Raw genomic sequence first — 20,766 nt, 5'->3', positions numbered from 1 at the left:
AACAAACAAAACAAAAAACAAAGAGATACATGCACCCCTATGTTTATTGCAGCATTGTTTATGATAGCCAAGACATGGCAGCATGTATACACACACACATACGCATGCATATATACATGTGTGCATATATATATACATATGCATATATATAAATATATATGCATATGTATATATATATGCATATGTATATATATATGCTGGAATGTAATTCAGTTATAAAAAAGAATGAAATCTTGCCATAACATGGATGGTCTAGAAAGTATAATGCTAAGTGAGATAATTCAGTCAGAGAAAGACAAATACCATATGATCTCAGTCATATGTGGAATTTAAGGAATAAAATGAGCAAAGAGAAAAAACAAAGAGAGAGAGTGCAAACCAAGAAATAGACTCTTAACTATAGAGAACAAACTGATGGTTACCAGAGGGAAGGTAGGTAGAGGATGGGTAAAATGGGTGATGGGAATTAAGGAGTGCACTTGTCATGATGAGCACCAGGTGATTAAAACAAAAACTTAAAAAAAAAAAAGGATAGTACAGTGAGAATGTCTCATCAGAAACAGATGAATAAAGAGACAGAGTTATAAAAGGAGCCAAATTCTGAAATTAAAAAGTACAATAACCAAAGTGAGAAATTCACTAGACAAGCTTAGAAGATCTGAATTGGCAAAATGAAGAATTAGCGAACTTGTAGACTAAAACAAGATTACACAATCTGAGGACCAAACAGGAGAAAGTAAGAAGAAAAACAAACAGAACCTCAGAGAAATGTGGGACATCAAGTACACTATCAAATATATACATCAAGTATACCAATATACACATGGTAAAAGTACTAAAAGGACAAGAAAAAGATAAAGGTATTAAAAAACATGCCAAGAAATAGCTGAACACTATCCAAATTTGATGAAAAATAATCTATGAATCCAAGAAACTAAATGAGCTCCAAGTAAAAACATACACATACACACACACATCCAGATAAATCATAGCAAAAATGCTGAAGGCCAGAGACAAAGAGAAAATCTTGAAAGCAAAGTTATACTGGAGTAAGGCAAATGACACCCGTTGGGAACTCCAACCCATATGAACAAATGATGAAAACTAGAATGGGACACCTGGGTGGGATCCAACTCTTGATTTCAGCTCAGGTCATGATCTCACAGTTCATGGTATCGAGTTCTGTGTCAGGCTCTGTGCTGACAGCATGACAGCGTGGACTTGGGATTCTCTCTCTCTCTGCCCCTACCCTGCTCACTCTCTTTCTCTTAAAATAAATAAACATTAAAAAAAAGATATAATATGAAATGCATTGGGTTTGTAACATGGATGTAATACACGTAACAATAATAGTCCAAAAAACAGAAGAGAGAATAGAGCTAGAGTAATGTCTCTATATCTTACTGGAATTTAGCATAAACTTGAAGAACATTCTTGTAAGTTAAAATGTATATGATAGGCCCTAGAACAAGCACAGAGAAAAATATAGTCAAAAATAATTTAAAAAGTTGAAATTTTATAGTAGAAAACATTTACTTAAGGGAAAAAATAAGCAGTAAAGGAGAAACAAAAAAGACACGAACATAGAAAACATAGATCCAACAATTTTAGTGTTAACATTAGTAGTAAATGGATTAAACAATAATAAAAAAAAAAAGGGTAGACACTGTCAGACCTGAGCTAAGATCAAGAGTTGGATGCTTAACCAACTGAGCCACCTAGGCGCCCCGGGAACACAGATGTTTATAGCAGCTTTATTCAGAATTACCAAACTTAAAAGAAACCAAAATGTCCTTTAGTAGGTGAATGGATAAATAAACAGTGGTATATTCAGATAATGGAATATCATTCAGCACTAAAAAGAAATGAGCTATCAAGCCATGAAAAGACAGGGAGGAACCTTATAATGCATATTACTAAGTGAAGGAAGCTGATCTGAAAAGGCTATATACTGTATGATTCTAACTATATGATGTTCTGAAACAGGCAAAACTACTATGGAGACAGTAAAAAGATCATTGATTGCCAGCAGTTGGTGGAGGAGAGAGGAGCAATGAATAGAAAACAGAGGATTTTTAAGTCAGTGAAAATACTCTGTATGATACTATAATGATGAGTACATGCCATTATAAACCTGTCTAATTCCATCAACTGCACAAAATCAAGAGTGAACCCCAATGTAAACTATAGGTTTGGGGAATATAGGTCCACAAATTGTAATAAATGTACCAACCATTCTGGTGGAGAATATTGATAATATTCTGTCATGCAGGTTGTGCATGCATGGGGACAAGGAGTATATGGGAAATCTCTATACTTACAACTTTGCTATGAACCAAAAACTGCTCTTTAAAAACAAATACAGGTGACTGGGTGGCTCAGTCAGTTAAGTGTCCGACTTTGGCTCAGGTCATGATCTCACAGTTCGTGGGTTTGAGCCCTACATCGGGCTTTGTGCTGACAGCTCAAAGCCTGGAGCCTGCTTCGGACTCTCTGTCTCCCTCTCTCTCTGTCCCTTCCTACTCATGCTCTCTCTCTCTCTCAAAAATAAATAAACATAATTTTTTTTAAAAAAACAGACAAAAATATGTAAAAATGATTATGAAGGATTTATTCCAGGAACGTAATATTGGTTTAACACCTGAAAGTCAATTAATGAAATACATGGTATCAACGGAATAAAGAACAAAACCCACATGATCATCTCAACAGATGCAGAAAAAGCACTTAACAAAACCCAAAATTTGGGGGCACTAGGGTGGCTCAGTCCATTGAGCGTCGGACTTCGTCTCAGGTCACTATCTCATAGTTCGTGGGTTTGAGTCCTGCATTGGGCTCTGTGCTGATAGTTCAGAGCCAGGAGTCTGCTTCAGATTCTGTCGCTCTCTCTCTCTCTCTCTCTCTCTCTCTCTCTCTCTCTGCTCCTCCCCTGCTTGTGCTCTCTCTCTCAAAAATAAATAAACATTAAAAAAAAAAAAACAAACCTCCAACATCTTTTCACGATAAAAACACTCAACAAACTAGCAAAAAAGGGAAACTTCCTCAATGCTATATAAAGCATCTACAGAAAATCTACAGTTAACATAATAAATGGTGATAGACTAAATGCTTTCCTGTTAAGGTCAGGAGCAAGACAAGGATGTACACTTTTATTCAACATTGTGATGAATGTTTTATTTATTTATTTAAAAAAAAATTTTTTTTTAACGTTTATTTATTTTTGAGACAGAGAAAGAGCATGAATGGGGGAGGGTCAGAGAGAGAGAGGGAGACACAGAATCTGAAACAGGCTCCAGGCTCTGAGCTGTCAGCACAGAGCCCGACGCAGGGCTTAAACTCACGAACCGCGAGATCATGACCTGAGCCGAAGTTGGACGCTTAACCGACTGAGCCACCCAGGCGCCCCTGTGATGAATGTTTTAGAGTAATCAGGCAAGAAAATGAAATAAAAGGCATCCAGATTAGACAGGAAAAAATAAAACTATTTTCACATGGCATAATTTTGTATATAGAAAATCTAAGGAATCCACTACAATTCTATTAGAACTAATAAACAACCTCAGCAAGTTTGCAGGATATAGGATCAACACAAAAACCTCACCTGTATTTCTAGACACTTGTAGAGAACATCCAAAAATGAAATAAAGGGGCATCTGAGTGGTCCAGTCAATTAAGCGTCTGACTCTTGATCTCGGCTCAGGTTGTGATTTCATGCTTTGTCATTTCGAGTCCCGTACTGGAATTCGTGCTGACAGTGGGGAGCCTGCTTGGGATTCTCCCTCTCTCCCTCTCTTTCCCTCTCTCTCTCTCTCTCTCTCTGCCCCTCCACTGCTCATGTGCTTGCACTCTCTCCCTTTGTCTCAAAATAATAAATAAACAAAAAATAAAATTAAGAAAACAATCCCATTTACAATAGCATCAAAAAGAATAAAATACTTAAGGACAAATTTTACAAATACTTGTCAAACTTACATTCTGAAAATTATAAAATATTATTGAAAGACATTTTAAAGACCTAAAAAAAAGAAAAACACCCCATGTGCACGGATTGTAAAACAATATTAGATGACAATACACCTCAAACTGATCTACAAATTCAATGGAGTACCTATCAAAATACCAGTTGCCTTTTTTTTTTTTTTTTTTTTACAGAAATGGCGAAGGTGATCCTAATAAAATTCTTATAAAAATGCAAGGGACACAGAACAGTCAAAACAATCATGAAAAAGAAAAAAAAAAACAAACCTGGAGGACTCAACACTTCCCAATTTCAAACATAATACAAAGCTACAATAATCAAGACAGTTACGGTACTAGCATAAGTATAGACATATGAGATCAATGTGAATAAAGCAGAGATTTCAGAAATGAACCCTCACATTTTAGTGATTTTAGGCAAAGGTGCCAAGACAATTCACTGGGGAAAAGAATAGTCTTTTCAACACGTGTGCTGGAGCAACCAGATTATCTAAATGCAAAACAGTGAAGTTGAATCCCTACCTCATACCAGGTACAAAAATTAACTCCAAGTGAATCAAAGACCTAAAGCTAAGAGTTAAAACTATACAATTTTTAAAAGAAAACATAGGTGTAGGAGCTTCCAGGTTGGTGAATACATGGAGGTGTGTTTGGAGAGAGGATGGAAGCTCTATGCTGAAGGAGAGATCTGGCTGAAACGTAAAACAGGGATGAGATGAAAAAGGAAATTCCAAGATCAAGGAATGCCAACATAACAGAGATTCAACTACAGAATTAAAATACCCAGGAGAAGAAAAATATTTTTTAATAGATATTGGAGGGTATAAAGGACAGAGCTGTCAATGTGACCATGGACATGAGAACTAAGAAGCTCTCCTAGGATGCAAAGTAAAATAACAAAGAGATGAAAATGTTGAAAGAGGATGACAAATATGGAGGATGGAGAATGGATCTAATCTAAAAACTATACTCAATTTTGTAAGATGATGACAAATATGGAGATGGAGAATGAAGATTTAATCTAAACACTATACTCAATGTATTGTATACATGATACAAAGTAAAACCAAAGGCACAAATGAAAAAGAATTAAAGGAGCTGAAATAAAAATAGAGATATTATGACAATGTTAATGGGTGTTAATTGTAATCTTGAATTAGGCAATGGATTTTTAGATATGACACCAAAAGCATAAGCAACAAAAGGGGGAAAAAATGGACATTAGATAAATATAAAAATTTTGTGCTTTCAAGGCCATCATCAAGAAAGTGAAAAGACAATTCATAGCCTCGACTTGAGCTGTTGGGTAGCCTCAAGTCTGCTCCTCATGTATTCATTCAGGAGAAAGGGCAGCAGTTTCCTGGGGCAAGCTCTTCACTTGACTTCGTTCATGTACTTTAGTGATCTGGCAAGACCAGTTGACCTGCATCCCAAAGCAGAGCCCCAAACCCACACAGTCAACCTACAGATGCCAAGCATGATAACAGAAGCAGAAAAGCAGAATAGATATCTAATTAACACATACCTAACTGGAAAAAATTTTCAAAGTACTAGGCGCTCAAAGTAGAGCTCGATTTAGACATTTTTCCTGGTTAACAGTGAGGCTGTAGAGTCTGACATCAAAATTTACTGGCTTCAAAATTTACTAATTGTGTGACCTCAACAATAGCCAAATTTGAGTCTCAGTTGCCTCATCTGTAAAGTGTCATTTTCCTCAACAGGCTGACGTAAGAACTAAAGGAGACAAAAAATGAGAAGCACTCAGAACTAAGCATGGGACCCAGTAATCATTCAATAAATGTTTTAGGAATATATAATCCCTAAGGAATATAAAGTATAACAAAGATAAGAAAAAACAACAAAAGAGAAAATGCATTTTTCATGAGTTCTAATAAATTAGCATCAAAACATCTTTTCCACTAAATCTAGTAAATGAGCATAAATCTCACAGAGGAAAAAAAACAAATGAAGATCACACTCCTGACAAAACATATAAAACAAGTAACAAAAGACCTTGAAATAAATATGGGTTAATTTCTGACTGTATAAAAAGATGAGTCAGTGCTTTAAAATAGTCTACTTTCCTAAGATGTTAACTCTCTCTACATATATATGTTAAAAATGCCATATTAGTAGCAAGGAACAAAGAGATTGAACCTTAAAAAACATAAATTCAAAGTTTGTGTCATGGGACACCTGGGTGGTTTAGTCTGGTTAAGCGTCTGACTCTTGATTTCGGCTCAGGTCATGATCTCACAGCAGTGAGATAGAGCCCAGTGTGGAGCCTGCTTAAGATTCTCTGTTCCTGTCCCTCTGCCCCTCCCTGACTCTCTCTCTCAGACTCTCTCTCCCTCAAAAAACAAAACAAAAACAAACAAAAAAATCCCACAAAGTTTGTGTCATTAAGTTTTATTCCTTTTCCTGTCAAAAAAAAAAAAAAAAAAAAGATGGGTATCCCCATAGCCCTGGGAACAAGATTTAACATCTCCAAAGTTCTTGCTGGTACCATAGCACTTTCCTCTCCATTTTTAAGATACTTAATAGGGGCGCCTGGGTGGCTTGGTCGGTTAAGCGTCCGACTTCGGCTCAGGTCATGATCTCACGGTCCGTGGGTTCGAGAGCCCCGTGTCGGGCTCTGTGCCGACAGCTCAGAGCCTGGAGCCTGTTTCCGATTCTGTGTCTCCCTCTCTCTCTCTGCCCCTCCCCTGTTCATACTCTGTCTCTCTGTCTCAAAAATAAACGTTAAGATACTTAATAGGACAAATCTTTTTAAAGTTTTTTTTTTTTTTTTTTTTTAATGTTTATTTATTTTTGAGACAGAGAGAGACAGAGCATGAATGGGGGAGGGGCAGAGAGAGAGGGAGACACAGAATCGGAAGCAGGCTCCAGGCTCTTCCAGAGCCCGAGGCGGGGCTCGAACTCACGGACCAGACTGTGAGATCGTGACCTGAGCTGAAGTCGGACGCTTAACTGACTGAGCCACCCAGGCGCCCCGGACAAATCTTTTTAAAAAATGACAAAGTTTACAATAAAGGCATAAAGGCAATTGCATGTCACTTCTGTAGTATATATGATGCTGGCAACTTTTTCTAAAAAATTATTTTTTCCTAAAGTTACACAAATATTAAGGATACCGGGGTGGCTCAGTCAGTCAAGCGTGCGACTCTTGATTTTGGCTCAGGTCATGATCTCGTGGTTTGTGAGTTCAAGTCCCAAGTTGGGCTATGCACTGACAGCATGGATACTTCTTGGGATTCTCTTTCTCTCCCTCTCTCTCTGCTCTCCCCACCTCGTGCTCACTCTCTCTCTCTCTCTCAAAGTAAATAAACTTTAATTAATTGATTAGTTATATTTTTTTAATGCTTATTGTTTTAACGCCCAACCAACTGAGCCATCCAGGTGCCCCAATAAATAAACTTTAAAAAGATTACAGAACAGGGCGCCTGGGTGGCTCAGTTGGTTAAGCATCTGACTTCAACTCAGGTCACGATCTCGCAGTTTGTGGGTTCAAGCCCCGCATCGGGCTCTGTGCTGACAGCTCAGAGCCTGGAGCCTGCTTCGGATTCTGTGTCTCCCTGTCTCTCTCTGCCCCTCCCCTGCTCATGCTCTGCCTCTTTCTGTATCTCAAAAATAAATGTTAAAAAAAAAAAATTTAAAAAAGATTACACAAATATTAAATATTCCGTTAAGAACTTAGAGCATGACACACAACATTTTTTCATATTTCTTCTTGGCTATTTTATATCCTTACTTTTCAAATATATTCTAGATTCAGTTTGAATAGACTTGCCTTATTCTAAGAAAAATATTTAGAATCTTTACTAAGTCTAAAGATTAATTTAAAATTAAATTGGTTTAATACTGATGGATCTTATCCAAAACATATGCTTTAAAAATGTATTGAAATCCTCTTTTAGGCCACATTAATATTTTAAGTTTTTTTCTCCCATATTTTTTTCCTTACGGTTTTTTTTCTTTTACTATCTTCCATTTTATTTATTTTTAGTTTATTTATTTTATTTATTGAGAGAGAGAGAGAGAGAGAGAAAGAGAATCCCAAGCAGGATCCAGGCTGTCAGCATAGAGCCTGATGCAGAGCTCAGACTCACAAACTGTGAGATCATGACCTGAGCTGAAACCAAGTCAGATGCTTAACTGATTGAGCCACCTACGTGCCCCTCTTCCATTTTATTTTTGAGTTGGTTGTGATTTATATATAGAATGCTATTGGTTTTATATAAATTAATTTTGTGTCCATATGAGATTGAGTTCTATTATTTCTCTTCAGCTGCCCACGTCCATAACTGTATCATCCAGATATCATAATTTTGCACACACCTTCCCAATTTGTATCTCACATTTTTTTTCTCTTTTTACATGACTAGGCATATAGAATTATAGTAAATAAATGTGGTAGCATGGGGGTTTATGGGTTTGAGCCGCAGATTGGGCTCTGTGCTGTCAGCATGGAGCCTGCTTCTGGTCCTCTGTCCCGTCTCTGTTCGTCCCCCACTTGCTCTCTCTCTCTTTCAAAAATAAATAAAACATTAAAAAAAAACTTAAAAAAAATAAAAAATAAATAAAATTCAAGTGGAACCACAGGGGTTCCAAAGTAGCTAAGAAATTTCTAAAAGACTATGAACAACATATGTGTGGTGTGTGGTGGGAGATGGGGAAATCCTTGCCTATGTAACAGGGTTATTTTAAAATTATGGTAATTAAAACAATGTAAACACACCCACACACAGAAGTATAGTACTGGTATAGATGTAGACAAATAGAATAAAGAAAGAGAATAAAGAGCCTAGAAACAATTAAGCATGTACACGATAAAGGTGGCATCACAAAGGAAATATCTATTTAACAATGGTGTTGGAACAACTGGTCTACATGCAAAAATGGTCTGTTCTCTTTTGAAAACAGACTATCTCTATAACCTAACATTATGAAAGCTTTCTTAGAATGGGGTGCTTAGGTGGCTCAGTTGGTTGAGCATCCAACTCTTGATTTCATTTCAGGTCATGATCTTACAGTTCATGGGATTGAGCCCCATGTCGGGCTCTGTGCTGACACCACAGAGACTGCTTGGAATTCTCTCTCTCCCTCTTTCTCTCTCTGCCCCTCCCCTGCTTGCATGCACTGTCTCTCAAAATAAATAAACTTAAAAAAAAAAAAAGCTATCTTAGAAAAGACCAACATTGGCAATTCATGAAAGAAAGGACTATTAAATACTGATGCTGTATACTGACTGAATTCTTATTGTATATGGCCCATATTTATAATATGCTAAATGCAACTATCCAAATTTAAAGTGTCTATACAACAAAAGATACAAAACAACATAAAAGTGATAGATTAGGCAAAGGTATCTATATAAATCTTAATGCTAAAACAGGCATTCTTAAAATTCCCTAAAATCAAGTAGAAAAAAGACTAATATAAAATGAACAAATAATATGAACAGTCAATTGCATTCCTTCATTCATGAGTGGGCTTCAATCTGTACAGTATCATGGTGTGGTCCTAGAGTCAGGTTGTATGGTTTGAATTCTGGCTTTAATATACACGTCATACATGAAGTTATGCCAACTTCTTAACCTTTGTGCTTTACTTCCTTCCTTGGTAAAAACTAAAATAATAATATCTACTTTACAAGCTTCTGATAATGATTACATGAAATAAGCTATGTAAAGTCTATAGCATAATACACCTGGCACATAATAAAGCTATTATTGTCATAGAAAAATTTTTCTAGCTGCTTTTCTAGCTGTAGTCTATTCACACATAAATAAAAATTGCCATGGACTAGATTTATATCCGTATTGTAGAATGAATTTGGGACTGCAAGCCCAGGAACGGAGGCAGTATATTTCTATTTGATAGTCCAAAACATTTGGCTTTCATATCTGACAAGAGCTATTATGAATTTTTTGATAGCTACGAGTATCCCACTTGCAGACCACAACGGCTTGATCTCCAGATTTCTACTACATAGACAAAATGAATGTGTGAACTAATTATTTGGAATCTTCTTATAAAAGATGGTCATTACCCACCACTTCAAAATACGCCTAAAAAATGTAACTGCAAATCTGAACAGTCTTTTTCTTTTTGACATTAATATTTTAAAATATTTACTGGCTACCTTCATTTCTTCCAACTGCCTCTTTATATTCTTCATGATATTTTCTGTTTTCTTAATTATTGGTTTTTAAGAATTGTTAGTATATTTATGCGGCATTACAAAAGCTGTTCCCTTTTATAAAGGCAAAAATAAGCTGTTTGCCTTATTACAGTGTTTAAGGGTTTTACCAAAGAGAAGGATTAATTGTATGAACCCAAACCAGGCATATTCTCTTTTATCTCATTGGTTTCATATGTCAAACTAAAAAGGCAATCAATGAATACAGCCAACATATCCCAAGGCCTTTTCAGGTGGGAAGGACTTCTACAGCTAACAATTATTAACAATACTTATCATTTATGGAGCACTTACTATATGCATTGAACCCTCTCAATATTCCTATGGGATAAGTATTATTATAATTCCCATTTATAAACAATTAAAGCCAAAGAGATTAAGAAACCTGCCCATAATATGCACTTAGTAAGTTGCTGGGCCAAGATTTGAACCTAAGTCTCCACAGGCCTAGGGAAGCACTCTGCCAACAGGAAAAATAACTGCATGAACCACATGATCACACATCCAAAAGAAGTGTGTTTGTGTGTCTCAGGATGGAAAGTATAAGCTGAGAAAAAGAGGTAGCGAAGTGGATAATATTTAAACCACAGAGGTGTCAGGGATTCTAGAATTGGAAACAAAAAGAATTAAGAGCAAAGGAGAACAAGTCATTTTGCAAGAAGACAAAGAATACTGCATCCTCTGAGTCAATAATAAAAAAAAAATGTGGAAAGCTATAGATAAGAGAACTAGAAGATTTTTCCATAGAATGTTAGTATGTTTTAGCTCAATTTGTAATAATCTCAACTGAAGAAAATATATATGTAGGATCATTTTAAAGATGTGTTCTATTTACTCTTCCAGATAATTTTAGTTTTTAATCTTTGGTGAGGACAGACTTTGAAAAAATCTAAGCTTAAAAGTATAAGAGGGGCGCCTGGGTGGCTCAGTCGGTTGAGCGTCCGACTTCAGCTCAGGTCACGATCTCACCGTTCATGAGTTCGAGCCCCGCGTCAGGCTCTGGGCTGATGGCTCAGAGCCTGGAGCCTGCTTCCGATTCTGTGTGTCCCTCTCTCTCTGCCCCTCCCCCATTCATGCTCTGTGTCTCTCTGTCTCAAAAATAAATGAACATTAAAAAAAAAAATTAAAAAAAAAAAAAAGTATAAGAATGATGGTGCCAATGAAAAGCTTTCTCTTTCCTTCCTTCCTTAATAGCTTTTTCCTAATAAACAGTGCAAATTATGGAATAAACTTTGTGTCACAGTTTGCTTTTGTTTCTCCCACTCATATTCAAATTGAACTCAACTTTAATAACTTTGTATGGGCCTGTTTCTGTATAGCCATATCCCAAATTTTACCTGGTTCTGATCTTCCATCTGTATTTTTCCTCACCTTAATTTTCATCAATTTAGTTTTTTTCCAATATACTGGTATGTTAAGGTAACCCACTACTACTGCATTGTAAAATAATACAGGAAACAAATAAATGCTTAAAACGTACAAGAGACCTGGTCATATCGTCTTCTTCCTCCAAAAGGTCAGAGTCCTGAGAATGCCAAGCTGAGGGAAGAGAAATAAAGCAAATTTACTTCAGAGCTCCAGACAAAGGACTATAGAAATATTCAGTACCAGGTGGCTATAATATCATCTATAATGATCCTCAAAGCACTGAGAAATGTTAGTGACCACTAGGCTATAGAGATGCTGAAATGTACATGAAAGACTAATGTAATCATACAAGGTCCAATGGGAATTTATGAAAGGCTAAGTACAGGGTGCCCAATGAATTTATTGACAATATAGTTTTTCCCTAGGAACCTGTTATTTTCTTACTAGGAAATTTATTTCAAGTACATACTAATAAATACTACAAAGATTAAAAAATTATATAGTTTATGAAGCACTGCAAAAAACGTGGAAAACTTTCATCAGAGACAAGTTATAGGCATTGTGAAACATTCTTATGATGGAAAAAATAAAATGCCATCATGATTCTAATGATATTTTCAAACAATTTAATTTAAATTTTAATCTAAAAAACTCATAGAAGAGTGCATATTTGCATTTACTTCTGCCCTCTTCCAAACCCAACCATGATGAAAGGAACAAAGGAAGCTGAATTTCACAAGGATAAAGAATACAGAGACTTCAGCAGATAAGAGATATCAACAAAATTTTGGAAGCTAGAGACAGATGACTGTTATCTAATTAACTAGAGAAAGCTGCAGTTTAAGTGAGGGTGGGGGAAGGGTGGGGAAACCATGGCAGAACCCTTGAAAGGCTTAGGAATGGGGCACTAGGTACCAGGAGTATGGGATGGGAACCAAATGCAGGGATGGGAACAGAAGCAATGTAGAGAAAATAAGGGAATTAAAGTGAAAGTTGTAATGTTAAAAGATGAGGTATCCTCCCTCTCCCCTCTCATCACTTCCTACCCTTATTTGCCTTCCCAAAGCATTTCTGGCTTATACTCCTCAAGCAAAATCTAGGACTTCTTGCTGGGAAAACTGACCAGCCCACCCCCCCACCCCAAAATAGATGCATATCCTGGCATCTGGTCAACCTTCAACCTCTAATAACACCATATTAGAAAGAAGGACTAGGAGAAGGTGAGTGGGGGAAGGGTAGGATCAGGAAGACAAGAAAGAGGTTAGGTAGAAAACAGAGATAAATCCCTATCTCCATTGTCAAAAGTCACCAGGAAATATCTAAAACTGAGAAACCAAGCATGAGCTGTATGAGGATGTTATTCAGGAAAGTGGAACTGAACACCAAAATGTTCAAAATGGTTGCTTCTAGGGAGTGGGATCAAGGGATGAGAAAGGATAGAGTAGGAAATTTTGCTTATGGTTATATATTTGACAGCCCTTTACAAAAAAATCTAAATGTAAGAGAGATAGAAATTACATTTAAAATACTTATTTAAAAAAAATCAAGTGAATAAATAAAAAACAAATGTCTACCCTGCACAGTCAATTATCACCAATATGAACTTTCTTGTTAGGAGTACTGAATTTCCTAACTCTTTTTACTCTTTCTGCCCCTCAATGTACAGCCTTTCTCTCCTAAACTCTGCTCATCTCTGAACCACCTCACCTCTCCTTTCCATCATCTGGGTAAAATGCTCCACTGTCACACAGCTACTGCTGATGTCTCAAGGTTGAGAAGTCATTCAGGCTTTGCCCACTCAGGGCAGAAGGGTTAAAATAAGCTGCAGATCCAGCAATTCCAGGGTCCACTCTATCTCAGGACTCTCCAGCCTCCAGGAGAGGTCTCAGGTCAGAAGGTCTCCTTCCATGATGGATACCTGTCCTCCAGGCTTCCTTTTAGTTATATCACAGATCTGTCTTATCTTTGTGGAGGGAGGACCTGTGGGCTTATGATACAAATCCAATTTACTTGTTTTTTCTCACTAGATCCCTATGGTAACCAGCCTCCAAGATGGCTCCTAATGATCACTGCCTTATGGTATTCATGTTTTTTTGTACACCCTTCCCATGCTGAATAGAGTCAATCTGTTTAACCAATAGGATGTTGCAGAAATGACAGTGTGTGACTTCTGAAATTAAGCAATAAAAGACATTGTGGTTTTTATATTGTACATTTTTGAACCATGTGCTTTGAGAGAAGCCAGCCACCATTCCATGAAGACACTCAACCACCGATAGGGAGAGGTTCCTGCCCTCAGCTAACACTAGCTTGCCAGCCACCTAGGAGGCAAATCCTCCACCTCTAATCTAGTCTTCCAAAGACTGCAGCTTTGTCAACATCTTGACTGCGGCTTCATGAAATATCTGAGCCAAAGTATCCAGATAAATTGTTCCTCATTCCCCACAGAAAGTGAGACAATAAATATTTCCTGTTGTTTAAGCCACTAAATTTTAAGGTAACTTGTTACACAATAGTAGATAACTAATACAGCCCCAAACAATTAACTTCCTTGCTTATAATTCACATTCATTGGAATCACTGACCAGAGAGGCTGGATCCAGAGACAGCAGAAATCTGGAGGAAAACCCAAAGACTTAGCAACCTAGGTTGAACCAAGTGCTCAGGAGAAACACCAAGACTATAAATAAACAAGGTAAACACCACAGTGATGTTCACATAGTGTCTGCTCTTCAAATATCTTCTGTGAACATAAAGGTGCAGACCCTGTGCAGAGACAAATACAAAGGTGAGTAAAAAGAGACAGCTTTGCAACAACTCTAGATTTGGAGTAAAAGAGAGTTGCAGCTATTCCATTTCCCATTTATCTTGGCAACTGAGGTAAAAGAGTTGCAATTTAGAATTCCAATACTCTTCATCTGAAATGAGAATTATACTCACATCACAATGATATTGGATGAATAAAATGGCCAAGTTAAGAAATATTATCATCTGCTTTGAGCCTTTAGTAGGTAAAAAGTAAAATAATAAGATGCAAGAGAGAATAATCCTTGCACTGTATAACACAATAAAACAGTAATGTTCAATTACAATAATTTTGAGACACTCCTAATATCCGTCACAGTTTCTATTTTTTCCCCTATAGCAATTATCACTAACAAACTATATAATTTATTTATCATACATATTGTCTGTGTACCCCCTCATATAAACTCCATGAAAACAGGGATTTATTTTATCTGTTTTTGCTATTAATGATAGGTGCTCAAAAAAATATGTTCATTAAAATGGTGTCAGGGCACCTGGGTGGCCCAGTCAGTTAAGCGTCTGACTTCAGCTCAGGTTATGATCTCACGGTTCATGGGTTTGAGCCCCGCATCAGGCTTTGTGCTGACAGCTCAGAGCCTGGAGCCTGCTTTGGTTTCTGTGTCTCCCTCTCCTCTCTTCTCCTCCCCTGCTTGCTCTCTCTCTAAAATAAATTTTAAAAACATTAAAAAAAATTTTAAATGGTGTAGCCACAGGGTGCCTGGGTAGCTCAGTTAGTTGAGCGGCTGACTTCAGCTCGTCATGATCTCACGGTTCATGGGTCCAAGCCCCGTATCAGGCTCTGTGCTGACAGCTCAGAGCCTGGAGCCTGCTTCAGATTCTATGTCTCCCTCTCTCTCTGCCACACTCTGTCTCTCCCCCACCCCCCAAAAAATAAACATTTAAAAAAACTTTTTTAATGGTGTAGCTACTATGGAAAACAGTATGGCAGTCAAAAAATGAAAAATAGAATTACCATATGATCCTAAAATTTCACTTCTGGGGATGTACCCAAAAAACCTGAAAGCAGGGACTTGTACACCCATGTTTACAGCAGCATTATCTGCAATAGTCAAAAGGTGGAAGCAACCAAAGAATGTGCTGACAGATGAATGGATAAACAAAATGTGGTGCATACATACAGTGGAATCTTACCCTTAAGAAGGAAGGAAATTCTGATACATGCTTTAACATGGATGAATCTTGAGGACATTATGCTAAGTTAAACCAGTCACAAAAAGACAAATACTGTATGATCCAAACTATATAAGGTACTAAGTCAAATGCATATAGACAGAAAGTAGAATGGTAGTCGCTCAGACTGGGGAATCCAAGGAATGGGGAATTATTGTTTAATGGGTATAAAGTCTTGCAAGATGAAAAGTTCTATGGATGGATGGATGGATGGTGATGATAGTGTTATAGCAATATGAATGTAATGCCATTGAACTCAACATTTAAAAATGATTAAAATGTTAAATGTTTTTAGCTTTATTGAAGTATAATACACAAAAAATTGCACACATTTAACATATACATCCTGGTGAGTTTGGACAAATGCATATATCCAGTACCAATTCCATAACCAAAGTACTAAACATATCTATTACCTCTAAAAATTTCATGTTCTTTTGTGTTTTGTTTCTATAAGAATAATTAACATGAAATCTATACTTTTAACAAAGTTCATAATACTGCTTTGTTAATATAGGTTCTATGTTGTACTGATCTCTAGAACTTATTCATCTTGCACAACAGAAACTTTATACCCACAGAACAACAATTCTCCATTTCCCTCTACTCCCAAGCTCTGGCAACCATTTTTCTATTCTCATGCTTCTTGAATCTGTTTTGTATATGTCATACAAATGGAATTATGTAGTACTTGTCCTGCTACTGGCTTATTTCACATAGCGTAATTGTTCTCCAGGTTCATCCATGTGGTCACAAATGGCAGGTTTTCCTTCTTTGGATAATATTCCATTGTATATATATGCCACATTTTCTGTACCTGTTTATCTATCGATGAATGTTTCCCTATCTTGGCTATTGTAAATAATGCTGCAATTAAAATGGGGGTACGGATATTAAGATGGTAAATTTTATGTTATGTGCTATGTTATCTCTATTTTATCAAAATTTAAAAATATATATACACATATACACATATATATAAAAACACATATGTACACATTTTTATATATACATACACACACACACACACACACATATATATATATATACACACATAAATATGTATTTAACAAATGAACTCTACTAACTTGGGGCATTTAAAGTCAGAAGAAAGTAATACATTAGACAAGAATAACATAGAAATGAGTGGGTAGTTTGGAGTTCAAGTGTTTGAAAATCTTAAGTTGGGATTTTGCTATGTGTGCATATTAAAAATTCAAGGAAAAGAACAGAAACCAAAGCACTGAAGAGGGAAAGGGGAATAAGGTAAATGTGCACAATAAAAAAGTCGCAATAAGTAAAAAACAAATTTATATCAGCAATCCCAATAAATGCAAATGAATTAAACTCACCTATTAAAACAACATTCACACAGGATAAAAGAGTAAAAACCCCAGCAATATACTCTTTACAAGAGATCTGAAGCATAAAAACATAAAAAGAAGGGGTTGGAAAATGAAATTCCTGGGTAATACAATAACAAAACCTGAAAAGGAATATTATCAGACAAAAGAGAACTTGGACTAAAAGGCATTCACCAGGATAAAGAGACATGTTTTGTAATGTGGTAGATTAGAATCTTGGTCTCAATTCTTCACAACCCCCCCCCCCATATTAACTCTTCATGTAACTTTGCCTTGTGCTCCCATTTTGGGTGTAACTGACATTAAGCTTAGCCATGTGGCTTGCTTTGACTAACGTATTATTAGCATACTTAGGAGCAGAGGTTTTTAAGGGTGTTTGTATGATCTGTCTTGGGCTCTGGTGATTCATGATGAGGAGAACATGTCATGGTAACCACTGTCCTTTTAGCCTGAGCAGCAGAAAGAACACATGTAGAGCAGATCTAAATCCATACTGCAGTCCAGCCAACCCCAGCCTAAGTAAACTCAACACAGAAAACCTGTGAACAGGTGATCATGAGAATAAATGCTTGCTGTAGTACGTCACTGAGTTTAGGGGTAGTTTGTTAGGCAGCATTATTATCATAACAATAGCTAAATTATACATATGATAAGAAGCAAGCCATATGATGTTGAGATAATGAACCTGGAAAAGGTCGACAGGAAAACTGGAAAGCAGCAGAAAAGCGCCAAGAACTTCCAGGGGAAAAAAGACAGCAAAGGAGACTAAGGAGTGGCCAACGGGCAGGGAGGACTGCTTAAAACCAAATACAAAAAAAATTTATACAGATTTTTTTTCCAAGCAGTTACCAACCATGACAAACGCTACACCGAAGTCAACTCAAATAAGACAAGAACCACTACACATCACAAACACCTCACCATCGACCTTCTCCGAGAACCACACAAACACCCTACCGCCACACACAACCACAAACACAACACCACAATCATATATCCCATCACAATTACTCCATTACACTCACACGCAACCACGCCCCCTTACTCTCACACACATCACCACAGTCACACACACACACACACACACACACACACACACACACACACACACACACACACACTGACTCCCACCACAGTTTCTTGTTCCAATAACTCCAACCACCAGACAGGCGCGTACTCCCAACCCCGAGCACTTTGCACCGCTGCCACTCCAGACGCGCAGGGCCTCCTCAGAGGCCCCGCCCCGTGAGCAAAGCAACTGAGCAGCCCAGACACCTCAAACCCCTCCCCCATGCCCCGCTGCGGGGACGCGGTAGCGTCACCTGCTGGAAACGCCCGAATGCGCATCCACAGCGCAGTATGTGGGAGGCTGGGTGAAAGCGACCCACAAGAAAGGTCCGGGCCAGGCGCCGGCAAGGCTGAACCATCCCTTCGCGCCCGCCTCCCAACGGACGTTTCTGAGCACAACAACACCTCCCAGAAGGCTTCGCGGCCCGATTCAACTTCCGGCCAGAACGCAGTCTGCGTTTCCTGTATGAGGGAGGGGCGCGGGCCAGGTGCGCGTTCGAGGGCCGGCTGGAGCCTGCCAAGCTACAGTGCCTCTCAACCCTGAGACTCGGCTAGACGCCGAGAATTGCAGTTACAGTCGTTTCGGGAGGGGCCAGGCAGGGCGCCGAGAGGAATTGGCTGTGGGTCCAGCTTTGGACCACATTTCCCAGAGGGCCGGGTAGCCGGTCGCTCTTCTCGCAGGAACTCGAACGTTTCGTCACGTCTGGCGGGACCGTTAGATCCATGAGGTGAGGGTCCGTGGGTCCCGGGGGAACGGGCTCAGCTATGCAGGTTGCAACCCCGGGAGACCCGAAAGGCCTAAGTTGAGGAGACCGGAGGCAGGTACGGAATTGGGTCCTTCTGTCTGTGCGAGCGGAGCTGCATGAAAAGGGGAGCTTGTGGGATCGTCTGTGAGATTGTGACACTGAGACCTGTGTGCAGATATCAGTTGTCTATCATTGTGGGGTTGCTGCTGCGTGTGTCCCTATGGTGATGTATGACTGCGACCCTGCGACTGTACGAGAGTAACTGTTATGTGTTCAGTGATGGGAATGTGATTATAACTGTGTTACCCTGTGGGCTCTGTGTGTGCGGCTGTGGGCTGCGTATCCCGTTGATTTAAGTATGACCATGCCCAGTGTGTGGCGGCAATGTGTCTGGTTATGGGGCTCCTTCCATGTGTAAGATTGTAACTCCAGAACTCTGTCCCCGGGGAACCTCTGTGAAGTTTAGTCAGATTATAGTCCCTTGACAGCAGTGACCTCAGCTTTTTCCTGACACACCGGGGTTGGGCAGGATGCCTTATTCTCCTCTGATCTCCATTCCCTGTGTGTTGGGTGCTGGGGTTGGGGCTTGGGCTGACCTCTGACCAGACTAGTTTGGGAAACAAGGAAAACCTGGTGTTTTACAATTTTTCCTCTCTCAGTTCTACCCTTATCCAGGTGCAGAAGAGAAGGAAAGAATGCAAAATGAACTTCTTCAAGCAATGTCCAAGGTGTGTTGAGGTTTCCTCTTTGCTTTCTTTCTTTTGAAAGTTAAATGTTTAATAAAGTTATGCCATTTGATTATAAATCGCTGTAATTTCCCTATTAGAGGAAAAGATAGTCCAGCCTGGTATTAAAGCCCAACAGCACCAAATACTTAACATTCACTTATTTGGAAAATGGCTCTACTTGTGTTTGTTGTTTTCTTCTTTATAAATTCAATATTATGATTTTAAAATAAAAGCATGATTACTGTAGAGATTTTGAAAACAACAGAATTACCAAGAAAAAATAAAATGTAATCACTCAAATAACTAGTTAATATTTTGATGAATTTTTATTATTTTTACAAAATCAAATTATACTTCATTTACCATATTATGTCCTACATTTTCACTAAAAAGTGTCATTCTCCTGTGTTGTCAGATTGTCTTTGTGAATACTATTTTTCAAAGATATTTATTTCTTTGTATGAATGAGTTCTGGTCCTTTTTTTTCAGATCAGTTATGTCAGACTTTGAAATCTTTAAATATTTACACATACACACACAGATTTGAAATTGGACTCCCATGATTAATAATGAGATGAAACACTGTTTCATATGTTTATTGGTTATTAGGGTTTCTTCTTTTGTGACCTGCCTGATTAGAATCTTTTACCTATTTTTGCTCTTGGATTATCTCTTGTTGATTCATAGGAGTTCTTCATATAATGTGGATATGGGTCCTTCATGGATTATATTTTACTACTATTTAGATTGTTTTAACACCTCCTTTAAGGTGGTTTTATGAAAAGAAGTCCTAACTTTAACATAGTCAAATTTATCAATTTTTTTCTTTATGGTTGGTGCTTTTTGTATTTTAAGAAATCCTTTCTTGTCCCAAGGTTATGCAAATATTCTTTTATATTTATGCTTAAAGCTATAAGCTTTGCCTTTCTGGGGTGCCTGGCTGGCTTAGTCAGTGGGACGTGTGGCTCTCGATCTTGGGGCTGTGAGTTGGGTGTAAAATCTTTAAAAAAAGGTTTTGCCTCTCCTATTTATACATTTAATGCACCTCTGGCTTTTGTATATGGCATAAAGTGGAGCCTGTGGTTCTTTTCCCCCTTATGAATTCTTCTCTAGCTCTCTCAGTACCACATATTAGTCCATTATGTTCTCATTTCAGATATATCCAAATATATATAAATATCCAGTGTTCTTATGTACGTGGGACATACACTGTTTGTCCTCCTTCTTCTTTTGCTCTATCACAATACCACAGTCTTAATTATTCTAGCTTTTCTCTCCTTTGAAGGTATTTTGGCTTTTCTTCCTCTGGCTGT

General features: G+C 37.9%; 2 protein-coding genes across 6 annotated transcripts in view; one reads left to right on the top strand and one right to left on the bottom strand.

Annotated features, from left to right (window-relative positions):
• LOC132690955 (uncharacterized) overlaps positions 1 to 18,341 on the bottom strand; it is an 89,658-nt gene extending 71,317 nt beyond the window's left edge. Inside the window, exons 1-3 of the mRNA XM_081791435.1 lie at positions 18,234 to 18,341; positions 14,134 to 14,314; positions 11,661 to 11,719 (exon numbers count right to left, since the gene is read on the bottom strand). Of these exons, the coding sequence (XP_081647561.1) occupies positions 11,661 to 11,719; positions 14,134 to 14,314; positions 18,234 to 18,338 (345 nt within the window). The 5' untranslated portion in view covers positions 18,339 to 18,341. The remainder of the gene's footprint in view (positions 1 to 11,660; positions 11,720 to 14,133; positions 14,315 to 18,233) is intronic.
• Positions 18,342 to 18,388: 47 nt separating this feature from the next.
• Positions 18,389 to 20,766, top strand: part of ZNF829 (zinc finger protein 829) — a 28,590-nt gene continuing 26,212 nt past the window's right edge. Inside the window, exons 1-2 of one of the 5 annotated variants that reach the window (XM_060652161.3) lie at positions 18,389 to 18,707; positions 19,385 to 19,453. In XM_060652161.3, coding sequence (XP_060508144.1) covers positions 19,421 to 19,453 — 33 coding nt within the window. In that variant the 5' untranslated portion in view covers positions 18,389 to 18,707; positions 19,385 to 19,420. The other 4 variants (XM_060652163.3, XM_060652160.3, XM_060652159.3 and 1 more) reach the window with 4 other exon arrangements.

The sequence above is a fragment of the Panthera onca genome, chromosome E2, assembly GCF_046562875.1.
Source record: "Panthera onca isolate mPanOnc1 chromosome E2, mPanOnc1 haplotype 2, whole genome shotgun sequence".
NCBI classification, from domain to species: Eukaryota; Metazoa; Chordata; class Mammalia; order Carnivora; family Felidae; genus Panthera; species Panthera onca.
Note: the sequence above shows the minus strand (reverse complement) of the source record. Positions and strands in the feature narration are given on the sequence as shown.